Genomic DNA, 17,800 nt, shown 5'->3' with positions numbered 1-17,800 from the left:
AAGTTTTTTTGGACAAAAATGTGAAAATTAAAAATGTTCCTTTTTATGTACACTATATAGTATATGAATTATTTTATTGTGATGTGGATATCCCGAATCACCCAAAAGCCATTTAAAAGCTCCATCTGAGTTTTCTTTTATAAGCTTTATCCTTGCTGGCGAAGTAGGCCTTATACTGGAGTCGTGACATGAGCCGTGAAATTTTGCATTCACGTGCCGGAAAATTAGTTCATCGTCACAAACATATTGGGGAAAATTAGTTATTAATTACTTATTAATTAGTTATTGAAAATAATACTTACCGCTTCAACATTAATGCTATAATAACCATTTCTGTTCATATAATCATGCGGTTCAACTGCGTTTGACAAGGCAGGTGCAATTATGCCAACTTGAGTGCAATCAATTGCTCCAATTACACCCTTTATTCCAAATTTTTAATAAAATCTGGAATAAAATTGTTGTATAGCGATTTATTTTCTTTTAAATTGGAATACAACTTACCCAGTCTTAATTCTATTGTATTCTTCAACAGAATTAGGAAAACGCACTTCGCCGTGTTTACGCTCCACCACCAATTTACAAATACTGTTTCTTTAAGGTTAAAATGTAACTCACCCGAATTTCAAATGGAATCGATGTTTACTGTTGGTCATACGGCTTGAGTTGATGAATGAGATCCTAGCACAAAGATTTTAGAAATCGAAAGAATTTCCTAAATGTGTTCTCTTCGTATGAAAACGGATTTTCTTTGTTTCGCAAAACAGTCAGATTGCGCCTGCGAATGCAGCTAGAAGATATGCACCTTGTTATCCATTATTGCAAAATTATAAATATTAAAACATTACCACTTTTCCTCCTCTCGTTTTTTCATCATTAGATAAAATAATCCAACTTCTTCAGCCGTTATTGTGCTCTTGTTTTTCTATGACCTGGTGTAAAGCATATAACAAGTTAGAGACTGATACTGCTCAATTAGCGATGAGACAAACTCGCCAGAATACCAAACAGTTACAAAATAGATTTCACCACAGATTCATCTCTATTAGAGACTTGAGACTGCTCGCAGCACATAACTTTAAGTGCAAAAATGTTCTTGCACAAAATTAAAGCAATATTTGAGTTATTACTATATTTTTAAATAGTACCGTAGCAATTATATTTGAAATCATTGCCAGTAAACTATGTAGAAATGAATGAATGGTCACTGCCCCTTTGTTTGAAGGCCACCTAAAATGAGAAGGCGAAACATCTTCCCAGGGTTGCACAGTATTCGCAGCAGTACTCGCCGTGGGAAGCAAAGGAAAAGGAAGACCTCCACTCCGTTGGAAAGACCAGGTGGAGAAGGATCTGGCTACACTGGGAATCTCCAACCGCCGCCCAACAGCGAGAAGCCATAACAACTGGCGTGATGTTGCAACTCGGCTATAACCACGTAAGCAGTGTTTACGTCAATAAAGAAGGAGATATTATCGATTTTATAATAATCTTAAATAAAAACCCATTTTGTCATATTTTGTATTTTATATATTTTTTTGTTGTTGTCCGTTTGTTTTATATTTATTCATTTATTTTATTTTTTTGCTATAATATTTTTACTTGTATATAAATTTATTTATATGGAAATAACACTTACATACATTTTGATTTCAAGTTGGTTTTGTTGCCCATTCATCGTTAAATTAAAAGAATTAAAAACTAATTACAATAAACCACTTCGTTATTACAATATTATGCGATTATCTGTAGATACACAGCGTTGCATTGTAAAAATATGCTGCAGTATGCTTAAAAATGGAAGTAATTAACCGTAATAAAATAGAATTTATAAAAGAATACAATTTTGCATCGCAAGAGCTGACAAGCAACTTAACGCATAAAAATAATTTTGCTTTTGTAAATGGTATGTTTTGAACTACACAATTATGTTGTTTAATGAAAATGGAATGTTAAATATTTAAAGTTTACAATAAGGCATGATATTGCAGTTTGAAATAACACTAATAAAATAAAATTTCTTATTAAAATAAACTGATATATGCCTGGCCAGCTCACGCGCAAATGCGCTCCACTTCACTGGCCTTTTTCTTACTATTATTCATTTTTTAATTCTATAAACGCCTATTTTATATTATTTATTAATTTAATTTACTCTTTACTGTTAGTTGTTGTTTGAAATTTTCAACTCACTGCACCTTTTAAGTTGTTTCTAACATTTCTTGTTATGATTTGTTGCTGTGCTTTTGTTGTTTTGTATTTTTTGCTTGTTTATTCTATTTTAAAGGTAGTACGCATACAAGTATGTATATATAAATGTTTTTTATATAAAGTTTAATGTAAGTGGATTTTTTTTTGTTTTTATAATTTTTGTTTAGATTATGCTATTAGAATTAAAGTTTGCTTATCGCATGGAATTTACTGATACTGCTTTTTGATGTTATGAATAAGGTTTCAATTCGGAGTGTGTGTGTATGAGTTTACGTCTGGCAATTGAGAAATATAAAGCTATTACTGTCTTTTCTCAATATATATAGTAGTTGTATGTCTTTGACATTTTTTCATATTTTTTGTTGAGAAAATCGCACTTTCTGTTTGGACAAATTAATGTCGGCAATTTTTAATCAATCCACAAACATTTGAATTTCTGATTTTAAGGATTAAGTCATGCTTGCTGTATTTGTAATGTTTGTTACGGCTTAAATTAAAGTTTATGCACCTTTCGCTACATTTCCACTATATAATGTTAACACTTATTTAATTTTATTTTAAATTTAATTTAATTTAGTTTAATATATATGTATATTGTATATATTTATTTATATTTAGTGTATTTAAATAGTACAAAAGTATACTTTTTGTTTTAAAAGCTTTTACAACTTTTAGTTTATATTGATTTTAATGTTGTTTTAATGCTAAGTATGATGTTGTTGGTTTTTTTAGTTGTTGCCTGTTCGTAACCTTTTCTATATTTGTTTTTTCTTTTGTTATATTTTGTTTTTTTTTTTTCTTTTATAAATTGCGTAGAATCGTAAGTATTTAAGATTAAATACTTTTTAAAGTTTCAACAAAAGTTTATTAATTTGTAAACTGCTGTTTACGGCGCTTACCGCAGAAGTTAAATTACTGGAAACTTTAAAATGGAATGTTTTGTAACATAATTTGGATGTAATTTTAAAAAATATTTTTCTCATAAATATATAGTTTTTATACCACGGATGGCATATGAAATGTTAATTGTTTAACAAAAATATTTTTTAATTAAAATTATTATTTCAAAATATTCAAAAAAAAAAATTTCTTTTAACAAATGATTTCCAAAAGTTGTAAAAATATATTACTTTTTAAATAAAAATTTAAAATTAAAAAAATAGTTTTTTAACATATGAAAAAAACAAAAATATTTTTTAATTAAAATTATTATTTAAAAATATTTTTAAATATAAATGTCGGCAAAAAATATTTTTAAATATAATTATTATTATTTAACAATATTTTTAGAATTATTATTACTTAAAAATATTTTAAAATTATTATTATTTAAAAATGTTTTTAAAATTATTATTATTTAAAAATATTTTTAACAAAAACTTTTTTAACTGCTTTTTTACACAAATATATATTTTTTTTTATTTATTTTATGTTAAAAAACAAACATATTTGTTTAAAAAAAACTATTCTCTACAACTGTTGGTTTTTTTCAAACAATTTCTATTTACTTTTAATATTTTTGTTTAAAAAATAATATTATTTTACAACTGTTTGCAATCATTATTGATACACGTTAAAGCTATGTGAAGCTTTAAGACCAAATATTTATAAAAAAAAAATAATTTTTATAAATTAAAACTTAAAAAAAAAAAAATTAAAACAAAAATATTTAAAAATAATAATAATAATAAATAAAACTATTATTATTCTAGTATTTCTTCAATGTTTAAATATTTTCTTCCTCATCGCTGCCAGTAAGCGCCACTAAAACAGCAGTTTCCATAAAAAAAAGTTAGACGAGCTTTACAACTGCTAAGTTACAATTTTACTTTCTTTCTTTAACTACAAAACAAGAGAAATTTATACAAATACATAATACACTGCTATAAATACTTATGCACGTAAAATATAAAATGCGTATAAAAAGTATTATATTTACGCGTATCATGTGCGTATATACAACAATTACTCATACATATAAGTTCCTTTATGAGGAAATGATAGATACTAAACACTTTAGTTATAATATTAAAAACAAAACTAACAACTAAGACACTCAAGTGTTAGACGCAACTAAACTACATATGCGCGTGCGAGCAGTAGAGCTTCAAAGCAAAGACATTCATTGCTTATTGAATCATAAAAAACTTTTGAAACTTCAAAATATGCACATAAGACTGAAAGCGCTTATCCGGCCTTATGTATATGCGCAAAATTAAAGTTTAGTTATTTCTAAGTCGTTATAATAGTAATCCGGCGTTATCCAGTTTATTTTATTATCCGCGCAACTAAATTACTGCAATAATTATCTTCAAGCATTTTATATGTACATATGTATACATATATTAGAATTTTTTTAGCACGCATAACAAAATTATCCGACGTTATCCGACACTGATTTCAACGAATGTTTCAAAAATTCAAAATAACGTCAATTATATAATAAACAAATTAAGTCACCTGATATACTTTACAAATATTAAGCATGCTTTAAGCTTCAAAATATGCCTACAAGGCTGAAAAACGGTTTTCCGGTAGAACTAATATGCATACAAGTAAATGTTAATTGTTTTTCAGTGCTTAAAACAATCATCCGGCGTTATCCGTAGCTTATTTCATTATCCGAGCAAATAAATTATATGTATTAGATTTTTTTGCATGTATACTAAAATGTTTCGACCTTATCCGACACAGATTTCAACGACTGTTTTAAAATTTCAAAATAAAGTCAATTACATAATAAATAAATTAAGCCAATTGATATATTTTACAAATTTAAGCGCGCTTTGAATTTTAAAATAAATATACAAGGCCGAAAACCACTTATCCGGCGGAACCTATATGCATACAAAAAAAATTTAAATTGTTTTTCAGCTCTCAAATTAGTTATACGGCGTTATCCGTAGCTTATTCGCGCAACTAAATAAAAAAAAAATATTGAAACATTTTATATATATAAAAACGCATGATAAAATTATCCAACGTTATCCGATACTACTGAATTATTCCAGTGATTGATTTAAAACTCAAAATGTATATACAGTTGAACTTTCATAATTTCTTTCCATAAAGCGCTAGAGGCCGAAAAGAACAGAGGCGAAATTTGTGAATGAAATGTCTTTTGTCTTGAAGCTTAAGCGTACGCACGTGCATGTTTCGCTAACATTTTATGTAAGACCCATTAATGTATAAATTCCCAACTTGCAGAACACACACATGCGCATATATGTATTAACTACCTGTACCTATGTACGCCCTTGAGCAGCATGCTCCCCAATATGTGCTTATTCACTATCAATATTCAGGCCAATGCGCTTCTCCTCTTCCAGCATGGCATCGAGTTCGTCCGTCAAATTGGCCAACATATTACCAATGTCATTGAGCACATTGACAGACACCTTTTGACCCGGTGTTTGAATTGTGGTCGCGCCGGCGCCAACGTTGCCACTTGATATATCGGCAGCCTCGCTGCCGGTTAAGGGCGCGCCATCGCCAGCTGCATCCGCATTAGACTCAGCGCCGCTGGGTGTATGCAAGTCCACGGTAGTGGTGATAGTCGTTGATGCGCCGCCGCTGCTGGCATTCGTTACATCGGTCGGTGGATATTGTAGGGTGGGAGAGCGTAGTAGCAATAAGCTATTGCTGCCACCACCGCCGGTACTGGCGCCAGCGCTGCCGCCGCTTGTGGTGCTGCCGATGCTGTCGCTGCGTATCAGCGAAGCGTCATGCAACGAGGCAGATGTCTTCAGCGAATGGAAAGAGTGCGCTATATTGGCGATGGTGTTGGTCGACGAAGACGAGGACGACGACGAGGAGGAGTGCAGATGTGGTGTGTTGCCCGATTGTAGCGGCTGCTGTGGTCCACCAATGTCTTGGCGGTTCAGTAGACGCTGTTTGATGGTGCCAGTGTTCTCATTGGCGAACGGTATGGTGTCAATGGAATCGATGCTGGAATTTGACTGTGGGTTGCAACAAAGACATAATAGAAATTATTAAAATAAACCCAAATGGTTAGCAAATCTCACAGGTGCGTACACTAACCTTATTGTCATGGAATTTCTCGCAGTGTATTTCCGCCGTGGTCTGTTGTATGGTTGCGTAATTCGCATAGATCGGCTGATTGGCAGCTGCCGCCGCTGCTGCGGCTTGTTGTTGCGCATGCGTCATATACATGCCACCATGATGTAAGGCGCCAGCGCCGCCATAGTAGAGACCGGGCGTAACGGCTGCGCCGACATGCAATCCCATCTGTTGTTGTTGTTGCAACTGTTGCTGTTGTTGTGCGCCATCCGCACTCAGCGTACGTGAATTTCGTATACTACAATGACGTCGCGGTGGTTCCGGTGCGATTTTCTTATTACTCATTGGACTGCCGGTCAAGTAAGACTGTTAGTTGGCACACGTGTATGAAAATGGAGGAATAAGAATTACATAAATTAGTTCAATATTTTGATCGGTATGGTTTTCCTGCGGCAACTTGACTTACTGCATTCAGACCGGCGCTGTCCAGCACACAACCAGCTGGGCCTGTTGCGCCCACATGCGCAGCCGCACCTGGCACGCCAACGCCGCCCAATCCACCTGCATGGCAAACATATTCCGCTGCGGCAGCTGCGTTCATATAGTGATGCTCGAGTGGTGGCATGCTGTTCAATACGGCACGCTGCAAAATGCCCCGCTGCTGACGTGGTAGTGTACCGCCGCCTTCCTCGTACATGAGTTCGCGTGCAGCGTCGTTGGTGGGCGTAATGTCACCATCATCGTAGGAACGGCGCCAAGACTGTAATGAGAAAGAAGAAAGAAATATTAAGATTGCACAAAGTAATTTGTAATTGTAATTATAATGCTGAAATAATTGGAGATAGTAGTGTTTTTCTTGTTATAACTTTTATCCAGGCTTACTTAGCATGCTAAATTGAAATTATATTACGGTATAAGGGTACTAATTGATGAAAAAAACTTGCAGTTAGAAAGCAATAAATATTATTAAAAAAATGAACTCAATTGAAGTAAAAAGTTACGCATAAACAATTATCCAGCATTATCCGAAGATATATAAAAGAACATGTTTATACATAAGCAATTATCCAGCGTTATCCCAAGTTAAATAAAAGAAAAAGTTTATAAAATAATTAAAACCGAGAGCAATTAAGGCGACTTTATATGCTGGTTTTATGAATACATTTGTATACAGGAATCCATTTAATTTTATAAAAATTTATATGCTAAAAATATAAAAGAATAATGTTATCCAGTATTATCCGGCGAACGATATTACAAACTACAAGCAAAATCTGTGCAAAATATGCTAATACGACAGATAAAAACTACCACTTGAATTAAATTTTTAAAATTTTCCGATTTTATCCAGGTAAAAAATTTGCAATTATTTCCAACGTTAATAAAATATGAAATGAAACCCAAGAGCATTTAAACCAAAAGTTACACATAAACAATTATTCAGCATTATCCGAAGTAAAATTAGACTTATATGTAGATTTTATTAATACATTTGTATATATGTACATATGTACATATGTATGTGTATATATCCATTTAATTTTATAATAACTAAAATGTTAAACACATAAAATAATAATGTTATCTAGCATTATCCCGCGAACGATAGTACAAACTACAAGCAAATTCTGTGCAAAATATGACAATACGACGGAAAAAACGTCTTCAATTAGTTTTTTAAATTCATTATTATTCGACATTATCCGGAGAAAAAATTTGCAATTACATTCCAACAAGAATAAAATATGTTATAAAGTCCAATTAATGTTGACTACAAGAACTATATATCCTAATAGTTTTTTAAAATTTTCTTGTATGTACATATGTATATGTACCGGCTGGCTGTATACTTACATAATTATGCAAACACATTTACAGTCAAAAAACTATACGAATAATAACTAATAAGTCCGGAGATAAAAATTTACAAAGTTAGGACTTATCCGAAGATTATCCGAGGACAATAAATTTCACGCGAAGAAGGAAAACTTTCAAAAAGATAAAATTTGAAAACGTTGGGACTTATCCGAAGATTATCCGAGGATAAAAAATTTCACCCGAAGGAGGAAAACTTTTAAAAAGATAAAATTTAAAAACGTTGGGACTTATCCGAAGATTATCGGAGGATAAAAAATGTTATCCGAAGAAGAAAAACTGCCATACCTGAATACTCTGTAACTGAAAATACATTTCTTTATTGTTTTTTTATAATTACAAATTAAGTAAATCATTCGGGAGAGAAAAATTCAATCAAAAACAAAACAGCACAGAGTCAAAAGAGTTATAAAATCCTTCACAAATACAAAAGGTGCCTTACAAGAATCTAAACTATTTATTCGGAGATTGTGCCGCTACCTTAAACAATAATTCGTACCAAATTTCGGGAAGATATCTTGTCAATATTAAAAAATATTGTTTGTGTATAAGCCGAAGTCATAAAATATTTTTGCATATCTGCAAGCTATTTAATTTCTAAACTATTAATAACTTCAATAAGATTCGTTCGCACAATACCGAGCAATAATTCTACGCCCACTACTCTAAACAACTGAAATTCTTACCATAGCTGCCTGATTGCTAAGCAAACGTGCACCGCCAGCACCACCGGGTCCGCCCACAACAGCGCCGCCCATCATGGCTGCCTGATGATGCTGTTGCATAGCTTGCTGATGCTGTTGCTGCTGGTGTTGCAAGGCTTGTTGATGATGTTGTTGTTGCATAGCAGGCGTTGGATGCGCAAAGTGGCCATAATCAGTGGCCGTGTAATGGCTAAAGGTCAAATGGCTGCGTGTGCTGTTGTCGTGTATATCCTCGAGTGATTCTAAGCTTTTGCCGCGTGGCTGGCGCACCTAAGTGGAAGAGAGCGCGTGGGAGTGCCGTAGAGGTGGGAGAAAACAAATTATGTTAGTTATAAAAGTATTAGTATGCACAATGCGGTTCGAATGTGGAAAGTTCAATAAATATAATCGAAGAAAAGTTAAAAATAATAATAAAGAAATAAATTTAAAGTTATTTAAAGCAAAAAAACATTGCAGTTTTGCCATTAATCACCGCCGACACAGAGCTGCCAGCTGGTCGCGTATCTGTGCACACGCTCACCTTAATGGGCACCACATCGTTGCCATTGCAGCACTCGTGATGAGCGCCGCTGCAAAAGTAGACGGCGTCGACGCCGGGCGTAGCATAAATCTTGGAATCGTCCCACGAGACGCGCGTGGTTGGCAAATAGGTCGGTGTGGTGGGCATTGGCACGGCACTGGGCCAAATCTTGTTGCGATAATCCTTTTGTTTCACAAGTTCAACGTTTTTATTTTGGTTGATTGGGTTGATGGCGGGTTCAAATCATAGGCAGCAACAGAAGATCACAAATTGAATAAAATGAAAAGAACCGAAAAAGAGAGGAAACATAATAAAAATAAAAAAGATAAATTATAAGAATGTTTTTCATAAAAATATATTAAAAACAACGCTTTAAAAAATATTATATTTTTAATAAAAAAATCGAATAAAATTTTAAAAAATATTTTGAGTTAAAATTTTAATTTAAAAAGTTAATAATTCATATATTATTTTTAAATAAAATTTGTATTCTCAATAAATTAAAAACTTTAGTTTTCTAAAAAAAATCGCCTTTTCCACACACTCACCTGCTGTTGGTAAGCATTAATACCGCCTGGATTCCACTTTCCGCTTATGATATCCTTTACACGCTTAATGGCTAAGAGAATCTTCTTTTGATGTCCCAATTTAACAATACCAATATCCTCCAAGTCTTCCCAAGTGACTTGCGTGACGTCGCGTACAGTTTTATAGTTTTGATCAAGTAATGGTTGAATGTATTCCTCGAGACGCAATAGTTGTAGCCATTCTTCGATGGAGCCCTAAAAGGAGAGAGAAAATAAAGATGAGAAATATTTAAACAATTATCTATATGCACAAAAGTAAGTAAATTTTTTTCTATATTTATATATAATTCCTTTAAAAAAATGCGTATCCGCTATTATCCATGGCAATATTTAAGTAAATATATAAATACAAAAACTAGTAAAATATTCTCTATAATTAAATATGAGGAAACAAATTTAAAATTTTTACTATACTTAAATTTGAGGAAACAAGTTTTGAAAATGAGCGTAATTCCTAAAAAAAATGGCTTATCCGCCGTTATCTGTGGCAATTCTTTAAATGAAAATCGCATGGTATTGTTATCATATAATACATTATAAAAATTAAAACAAAAACTATGACTTTCACTTCAAAATCTATTATCCACGTGTATCCGAGAGGAAGGTTATGCTCACAAGTTATAAATATTACGATTATAATTTTAAGAGAGCTTGTACAGGTTATAGCCGTTCCTTTTCACATAAAAAGTTTGGCGAACAAAAATTAAATAGCCATAAAAGCTAGAAAGTTGAGTATCCGTTGTTCAAAATCACTAATGATTTATCCGGATATATAGAAACAACAAATAAATTGTAAATTTATAATAACAAGTTAATTAAAACTTACATAATTTTTATCCGGACATATAAAAAGTCAAAAATACAAATTTTCCGTTAGTTAAAATCACATGAGTGAAATGGAACCTTAATTATCACTGAGCATTTTAGAAAGTATTATCGGAGAACAAAGTGAATAACGGATAACGCATTTTATTATGACTAATAGTCTGTTCAAACACATAAAATATTATTTGCTTTTTATAATAACAAGTTTGTAATATAGTAAAATAATTAACTCAGAATATTCATAGAATCGTTATTGATCATAACAACGGAATACTTATCTAATTTATCCACGTAAACTTTGTCTATAAAAATTATATGTAAATATATTTGACTTATCATAAACGATAATAATCGTGTTTATGACAATTAAAGAAACCTCGCTCACATTTGTACAGAAATATCTCAAACAAATTACCAAAAAATAAAGCAATAAACACATTATCCACTTAAGTTTGACATTATCCACACTAGTGCAAAGCCTCTTGAGTTTTTAAAAATTACGAATAAGGATTGTTTTACTGATCTAAGTATATCGAAAACAAATTATCCACGTGTAAAGATACTCGAAATTTAAGCCTAGTTACATTTACTTAAAACAATACGCGCTTTTCGTGATTGCTATTGCGATTATAAGCTATAATGAAAACTATTACATTGGTATTTTGTTTGTACGATCTGTTCACATAAGCTGAGTACACCTTATCATCACTTACTCGAAAAGAAGCTGGATACTATTATCCGAATACATAACTTGAGCTAAATAAGTAAGCTGAGTACACATAATTACCACCTGTTTAAAAAGAAGATGCTAGCAAATTATCCGCGCTTATCCGAATAGATAACCTGAGCTAAATATGCAAGCTGAGTACACCTAAATATCACCTGTTCGAAAAGAAGCTGGAAACAATTTATCCGCGCTTATCCGAATACATAACCTGAGCTAAATATGCAAGCTGAGTACACCTACATAAATATCACCTGTTCGAAAAGAAGCTGGAAAAAATTTATCCGCGCTTATCCGAATACATAACCTAAGTTAAATAAGTAAGCTGGTTATAATAAACTATCAGCTGTTAAAAAAATAAACTAGAAGCAATTTATGCTCGCTTATCTGAATAAAAAGTTGAGCACATTTAAGTATCCCTTGTTATAAAAGAAGCTGGAAATAATTTATCCACGCTTATCCGAAAACATAAGCTGAGAAAAATAAATAAAGTGAGGATACCAAAGTATTACCTGAAAATGAGTTTATTCGAATACATGCATATATAAGACCCGAAATTTTTTTGGTCATGACTCACTATGAAAGTTAATTTATATGCATAACTTCGGTGAAGACAACCATTCGAAGATAATTATATCTACATAATTATAGCCGTTCATGGAATTAACAAAAGTAATTTATTTATAATCAACGTGAATGTCTGTGATTTGCATAAATTGATTGAAGAAGATGGACGACATTTTTATTGTAAATTTTTCAACTTTTTTCTTCATTTTACATTTGTTTATTTATTTATAAATATTAGTATATGTGTATATGTGTTTATTTATAAATATGCTACGCAGCGCATTATTTATTCAATTCAAATCAATATCTACGCTAGATGCTCATTGAATATTTCAAGCCTCTACATAGCGAACGCATTTGAAATGAATATTGTCGTATTTGATTAATGAGCGCCAAGCACAAAGCCCGTATAAGTGTGTTTATTTGTGCTATTGACACTTTTTACTTTATCTCCATTGGACTAATACTCATATAACGAAATATTATAATTTTCAACTTTTTTTCTGTATTTTTGCAAATAGTGGAAGGCAAATAAATGGAGTCAAGCAATAATAGGAATTTATCGCAGATAAAGAAAGACAGGCAACAAAAGTAAACAGAAATAAAAACAAACAAGAACTTGAAAAACGTTAGATGTATGCGAGAAATCGCATGCGAGAACTGGCTAGTTGAGCTGTGAGGCTAAGGTAGGCAGACAAGTGGATACAAAGTTGAACGAAAACAGACACAACAAGGTGGCGCGGGGCTGTAAAGACGGTAGTAGAGGCAAATCACCGACCTTGAGCGGTGACGCCAAAATAAATTAATAAACGAAGCAAATCACGAGAGGCGGCACGATAGTGAGGATAAGAAACACAAAGAAATTGGGCAAAAAGATAAAAGAGTGATAAATAATGGAGATAATTAAAATGCATATATATTTATATATGTACATATGTATAAATCAAAATGTAAAAAAAATTATGAAAAAAAATTTAGATTAAAAAAATAAACAGATCAAAGTTAAAATAAATATAAACAATAATAATAATGATAGAAAAGTAACAAATAAAATATAGTAAAAAAAATCCTATTTTAATTGACAAAACGTTTTTTATTAATAAAATTATCAAAAACTAAAAAAAGTATTAAGAATAATAATAATAATAGCTTAATATCAATTTTTAACATTTTAAACTTAAACAAACGGGTTTAAAAAAAAGTAACAGAGAAAAATATTTCTAAGGATAAAATTAAAAAAAAAAAAATAATTCTATTTAAGAAGTAAGGAAGCTTTCATACTCTTGCAACTCGCTATGATTAAAGCCAGTAAAGTATCTTCAGGTACATAAGTACCTGTTACTCATATGGGGTCTAGAGCCAGTTTTCACTCGATTTTATTCATTCTAAGTACCAAAATGCAACGTTATAAGAAAAACACACATGTTTTAATATAACTGACATATTGGCCGATGTATACGGTATAAAGTCACCCGGAAGCTCGAAAACCTTTATATTTCCTGTATGGAGGTTAAGAGAAGTATTGACCTGATTCAAGCCATTTGTAACACACAGACATACTACTATCAGAGGTTAAATCCCCTCGATGACAACACAAAAAACCCTTACCATCCGAACGGGGACTGATAATCGTTAAAACAACAACAACAACACTACTATCAGGAAAGGACTCTCTCTGATGTTCAATTATAAATTGACAAATTGACCAATATTTTCGGTAAAAAGTTAACGATGGGTACTGGGGTCTGAATATGATGTACCTTGGGACTTGAACAGTTTTTTTTTTTTTTGGATTTGGGCAATTTTTGACCATGCGATAGCCTACTTTAACCGAATTATTACAGCAAAATTGTATCCTGTTATATCAGTTATTTCTTGATTTGCACACAGCAAAGTGAGGGAAACAGATGGAATTTAAAATTATGTTGTATGCGAAGTAGGCCTGGGTGTAGCCCGATTTTTCCTATTTTCACACTGTAGCATACAAATGTGAGAGCAATGTCACGTATCAGATTTCATTCAAATCTGTCGGGCGGGTCTCGAGTTATGTGTTTTCACTTAAAAGTGGGCGGTGCCACATCCATCGCCCAAATTTGACCTGCCCTATCGGTAGGCGAAATTTTGTTGTTGTAGCCTCAGTGGTTTAGGAGATATGTAGACTAAAATTATTAGAGGGCAGGTCCACGCTCACTTTTTCACGGATGATTTTTTATTACATACCATCTATGAAAATTCCATACGGCCTTACTCAAAAAGCTGAATATCTCAAAAAGTTTTAATGATAGCGATTTTGAACTGGGATCTTTTTTGTAGCAAATAAAATTTCCTAAACGTTTGTTATGAACATTTTTTCTGTAGCTTTTGTCATTTACGAGATAAATACAAAGAAATGCGAATTTGATGGAAAATCAGGTTTAGAGCCCCGAGCTACCGCGCCGGTGTGAGTTACGACTTTGTTGCACTGGGCACTTTTGTAGAGTGAACATCTCTGAGAAATATGCATCTAAAGTCAAAGCGATGCCATAAAACACCTCTGATATGTAGGAATTTAACGATAAAAAAAAACACGATTGTAGTGTATTTTCTATGGAAATGTTTTACATGCCTTGGTCCAGTTCTTAATGTTAATATTAAGGGCTAAAATTTTCAGTGAATTTTTTTAGGGTATTTCCAAGGAAATTTCGTGACGGGATTGAAAAAATTGTTAGTTCAAAAAAAAAAAACCCTAATATAAATACATAACCCCATATCTATCTCGACTAGTTGTAGGTGATACGTACAACCGTTAGGTGAACAAAACTATTATATTCTGTTGCATGAAAAATCTTCAAAATAAGTAAATAGCAGCGTTTGGACATTAGAAGTAGCACAATAACAGGTTTTTTAGTTAGCATCTAGAGCTACTTGAAAAAAGTTAGAAAATGTAAAAAAGAAACAAACGAACGGTCCAGCCAATGGCCAGCATGTCACGCCATTAGCTACCTGCAGGCGCTTACTCAAAGCGCTACCAACCAAACGAATCGACATGCGAGCGCGCATGGGGTTTGCCCCTCTAAGCTTCCATGTGATTTCTTAAACGTGCAGCTTTTGCTGTCTTTTACGTATTTTATATGTCTTTTTTGACTTCTTTTCCTAAATGCTATTGCCCCGCTGGCGGTCATTTCTCGGCTAAGCTTGTCTTCGCATTCAGCTGTTTGTGGCTGCTGCTGTTTTGTTTTCATGTGGTACCTCGCATTATTTTTCTCGTTAAATGTGAAATAAGCTGCTAAAAGACAACAGCTACAATTTCGACAACAAAATAACCGCAAAAACAACAGCAAATTGCAAGAGTAAAAAAACGTAATAACATAACTTAGGCAAAAAAAGTAATAAGAAAACCCCGAATCGGAAATTGTTGGCATTTCGACGCTTGTCGATTGTCGGCGTTTAATCTCCGACGTAAAAGCGAATGACTGTCGACGAACGTGACTTTTGAGCGCATGGTTAACGTGTAAAATTTGCTAATTTGCGTTGAATTTCAAATGCTTCAATTATTTAGTTTGCAAAAATAATCGCTCTGGCATTTGCAAAGTTAACACGGCAGCGCTGGAAAAGCCAGAAACAATGCCATGCATAAGTAATGTTGCACGAGGCAAAAGTATTGAATCCAACGTATGGCATATCAATGTGTTATAGGCGCCAACGGTATAGTTTCAGCAAAGAATCGCATTTAGAATAGAATTTTAATTATGCAAGCATGCCGTTTCAAGGCCTATTTTAGAATTTTCGTAGGCTTGTGAAATATACCTTAAAGAAAAATCAGAAAAAACAAAACTATAATACTCTCCTTAGCAACTTTGTTGCGAGAGTATAAAAACCATAAGTAAGAGAAACATCATGAAATAAGACTCCAAAAATATTATCCCTGATTAAATTTGTTCTTAAAAATAAGGAGAATAATATAGCAATTGTAAGCAATAAACGTATCTGACAAAAAAATTGAAAGCATTTTATCCGTGTTTAAAATTTTAACTATTTTTAGCAGAGAAATATTTGCAGCATTACTTCGAAACGAATTACAGTGAAAAATTTTTATCCGCAGCAACTAAACTATGTTTGAAAGGTATTCTAATAGTACAAGTAGGTTTGCAATACAACCTAAAATGTATGCAAGCTAAAAATTGTTTATCCGACATTATCCGAGGCATCAAAGTATATGAAGTAAGTAATGTAAAAGTAACATTTATGAATTTATTTATTCATAAATGGCCGCTGTTTTCCAGATAACGGGTTTTTCAATAGGGATGCTACAAAAGTAGACCGATAGGGACAGCAAACAACGCCATATTTTTCCCGCTCTTTTGACATTTCTCTTCGGTAAGGTTTGCCATTTCATCATGGAAAAATATCCAATAATGAGTCGAAATTATTAAAATTTAGTACCAAAAGTCGAAGTAAGTGGCCTCAACTTTAAAAGCGCTGCGTCCAATTTATGGGCGTCATAATCGTCCTGTCAGATCAACAATTAAGCGCCTAGTGGAGAAATTTGAATTCGCAGGCACAGTACTAAATGTTTCCGTGCCAGTGTGACGATGAAGTGCCCGTAGCGTAGCGCATCAATTAAGGAAGACTCAGTCTCTCACACGTCGTACTCAAGCGTTGGGCAACTCTGTGACGTGGTTTTGGCGAATTTTGCGAAGAAATCTTGGTCTACATCCTTACAAGATCAAATTGACGCTAGAACTGAAGCCACTTGACTACCAGAATCGTCACATGTTTGTGAATTGGGCTGAGCAACAACTTAAAAATGATCCGGATTTCCATAGAAGCATCATCTTCAGCGATGAGGCTCATTTCTGGCTGAATGGCTTAGTCAATAAGCAAAATATGTCTTATTGGTCAAGCAGCAAACCACACGTACTCCATGAGTCACCATTGCATCCCGAAAAAATTACGGTTTAGTACGGCTTATGGGCCGACGGTGTCACTGGGCCGTACTTTTTCCGTGATGATCAAGACAGGTACATTACTGTGAATGGGAATCACTACCGCTCAATGATAACCGAATATTTTTGGCTCGAATTGAATGATATGGACTTGGACAATAGGTGGTTCCAAAAGGACGGCGCCACAAGCCATACAGCGAATGTCGTAATAGATTTTTTGAAAACCAAGTTTGTTGAAAGTGTTATCTCACGAAATTGCCCTGTCAATTGGCCACCTCGGTTGAGCGATTTGATGCCGTTAGACTATTTCCTGTGGGGTTACGTCAATTCTATGGTCGATGCCAACAAGACAGCGACGATTGATGAACTTCATACGAAAAAAAGACACCACAATTTGCGGGAAATGTAATCCCGAAAACTTTGCTTTGCCAAGAGCCTATGGGTCTGAAACCGGTTTCGAGCTAGCGATTTTTGCGCCCTATAAAACGACCCGCTCTAATGTTCATACATTTGTACTAACAAATGTAGTGCGTGTATATACGTATTTACTTATGTATGTCATCAAAATCTGTGTGGTAGCGCGTCTAACTGAACACAGTTAAATGCAATGCTCTTAATCAGTGTCCATAAAGTTTTCCCTAGAAGCTTAACAGATTGCTGTAAAAGTCTAAGGCAACATGTATGCATGTGTATGTACGTGTAACGTTTTGTTTTTCTTGATTTTTTCTTGTATTTTTGATTGCTTATTTTCCGATTATAGTTGACGTTTTCAGTTCACCACATTACGCGTTTACAATTTCAGCGTTGACGTACTACGCAGTGAGGACGAAACAAAAGGCAAATGG

The 17,800-nt window shown here is 33.2% G+C and overlaps 1 protein-coding gene and 1 pseudogene across 6 annotated transcripts in view; both read right to left on the bottom strand.

The window, feature by feature from the left end:
* Positions 1-263: 263 nt before the first annotated feature.
* LOC120772701 lies at positions 264-874 on the bottom strand (annotated as a pseudogene).
* Positions 875-4,231: 3,357 nt separating this feature from the next.
* Positions 4,232-17,800, bottom strand: part of LOC120771596 — a 60,140-nt gene continuing 46,571 nt past the window's right edge. For 3 of the 6 annotated variants that reach the window (XM_040099668.1, XM_040099667.1, XM_040099670.1), the window contains 6 exons: positions 9,876-10,109; positions 9,328-9,510; positions 8,790-9,077; positions 6,695-6,988; positions 6,250-6,594; positions 5,493-6,167 (listed from right to left, as the gene is read on the bottom strand). In XM_040099668.1, the coding sequence (XP_039955602.1) occupies positions 5,493-6,167; positions 6,250-6,594; positions 6,695-6,988; positions 8,790-9,077; positions 9,328-9,510; positions 9,876-10,109 (2,019 nt within the window). Of the gene's footprint in view, positions 6,168-6,249; positions 6,595-6,694; positions 6,989-8,789; positions 9,078-9,327; positions 9,511-9,875; positions 10,110-17,800 lie in introns of all 6 variants that reach the window. The other 3 variants (XM_040099669.1, XM_040099671.1, XM_040099672.1) reach the window with 3 other exon arrangements.

Source organism: Bactrocera tryoni, chromosome 3 (assembly GCF_016617805.1).
Source record: "Bactrocera tryoni isolate S06 chromosome 3, CSIRO_BtryS06_freeze2, whole genome shotgun sequence".
Taxonomy (NCBI): Eukaryota; Metazoa; Arthropoda; class Insecta; order Diptera; family Tephritidae; genus Bactrocera; species Bactrocera tryoni.
This window is presented reverse-complemented; position numbering and strand designations above follow the sequence as displayed.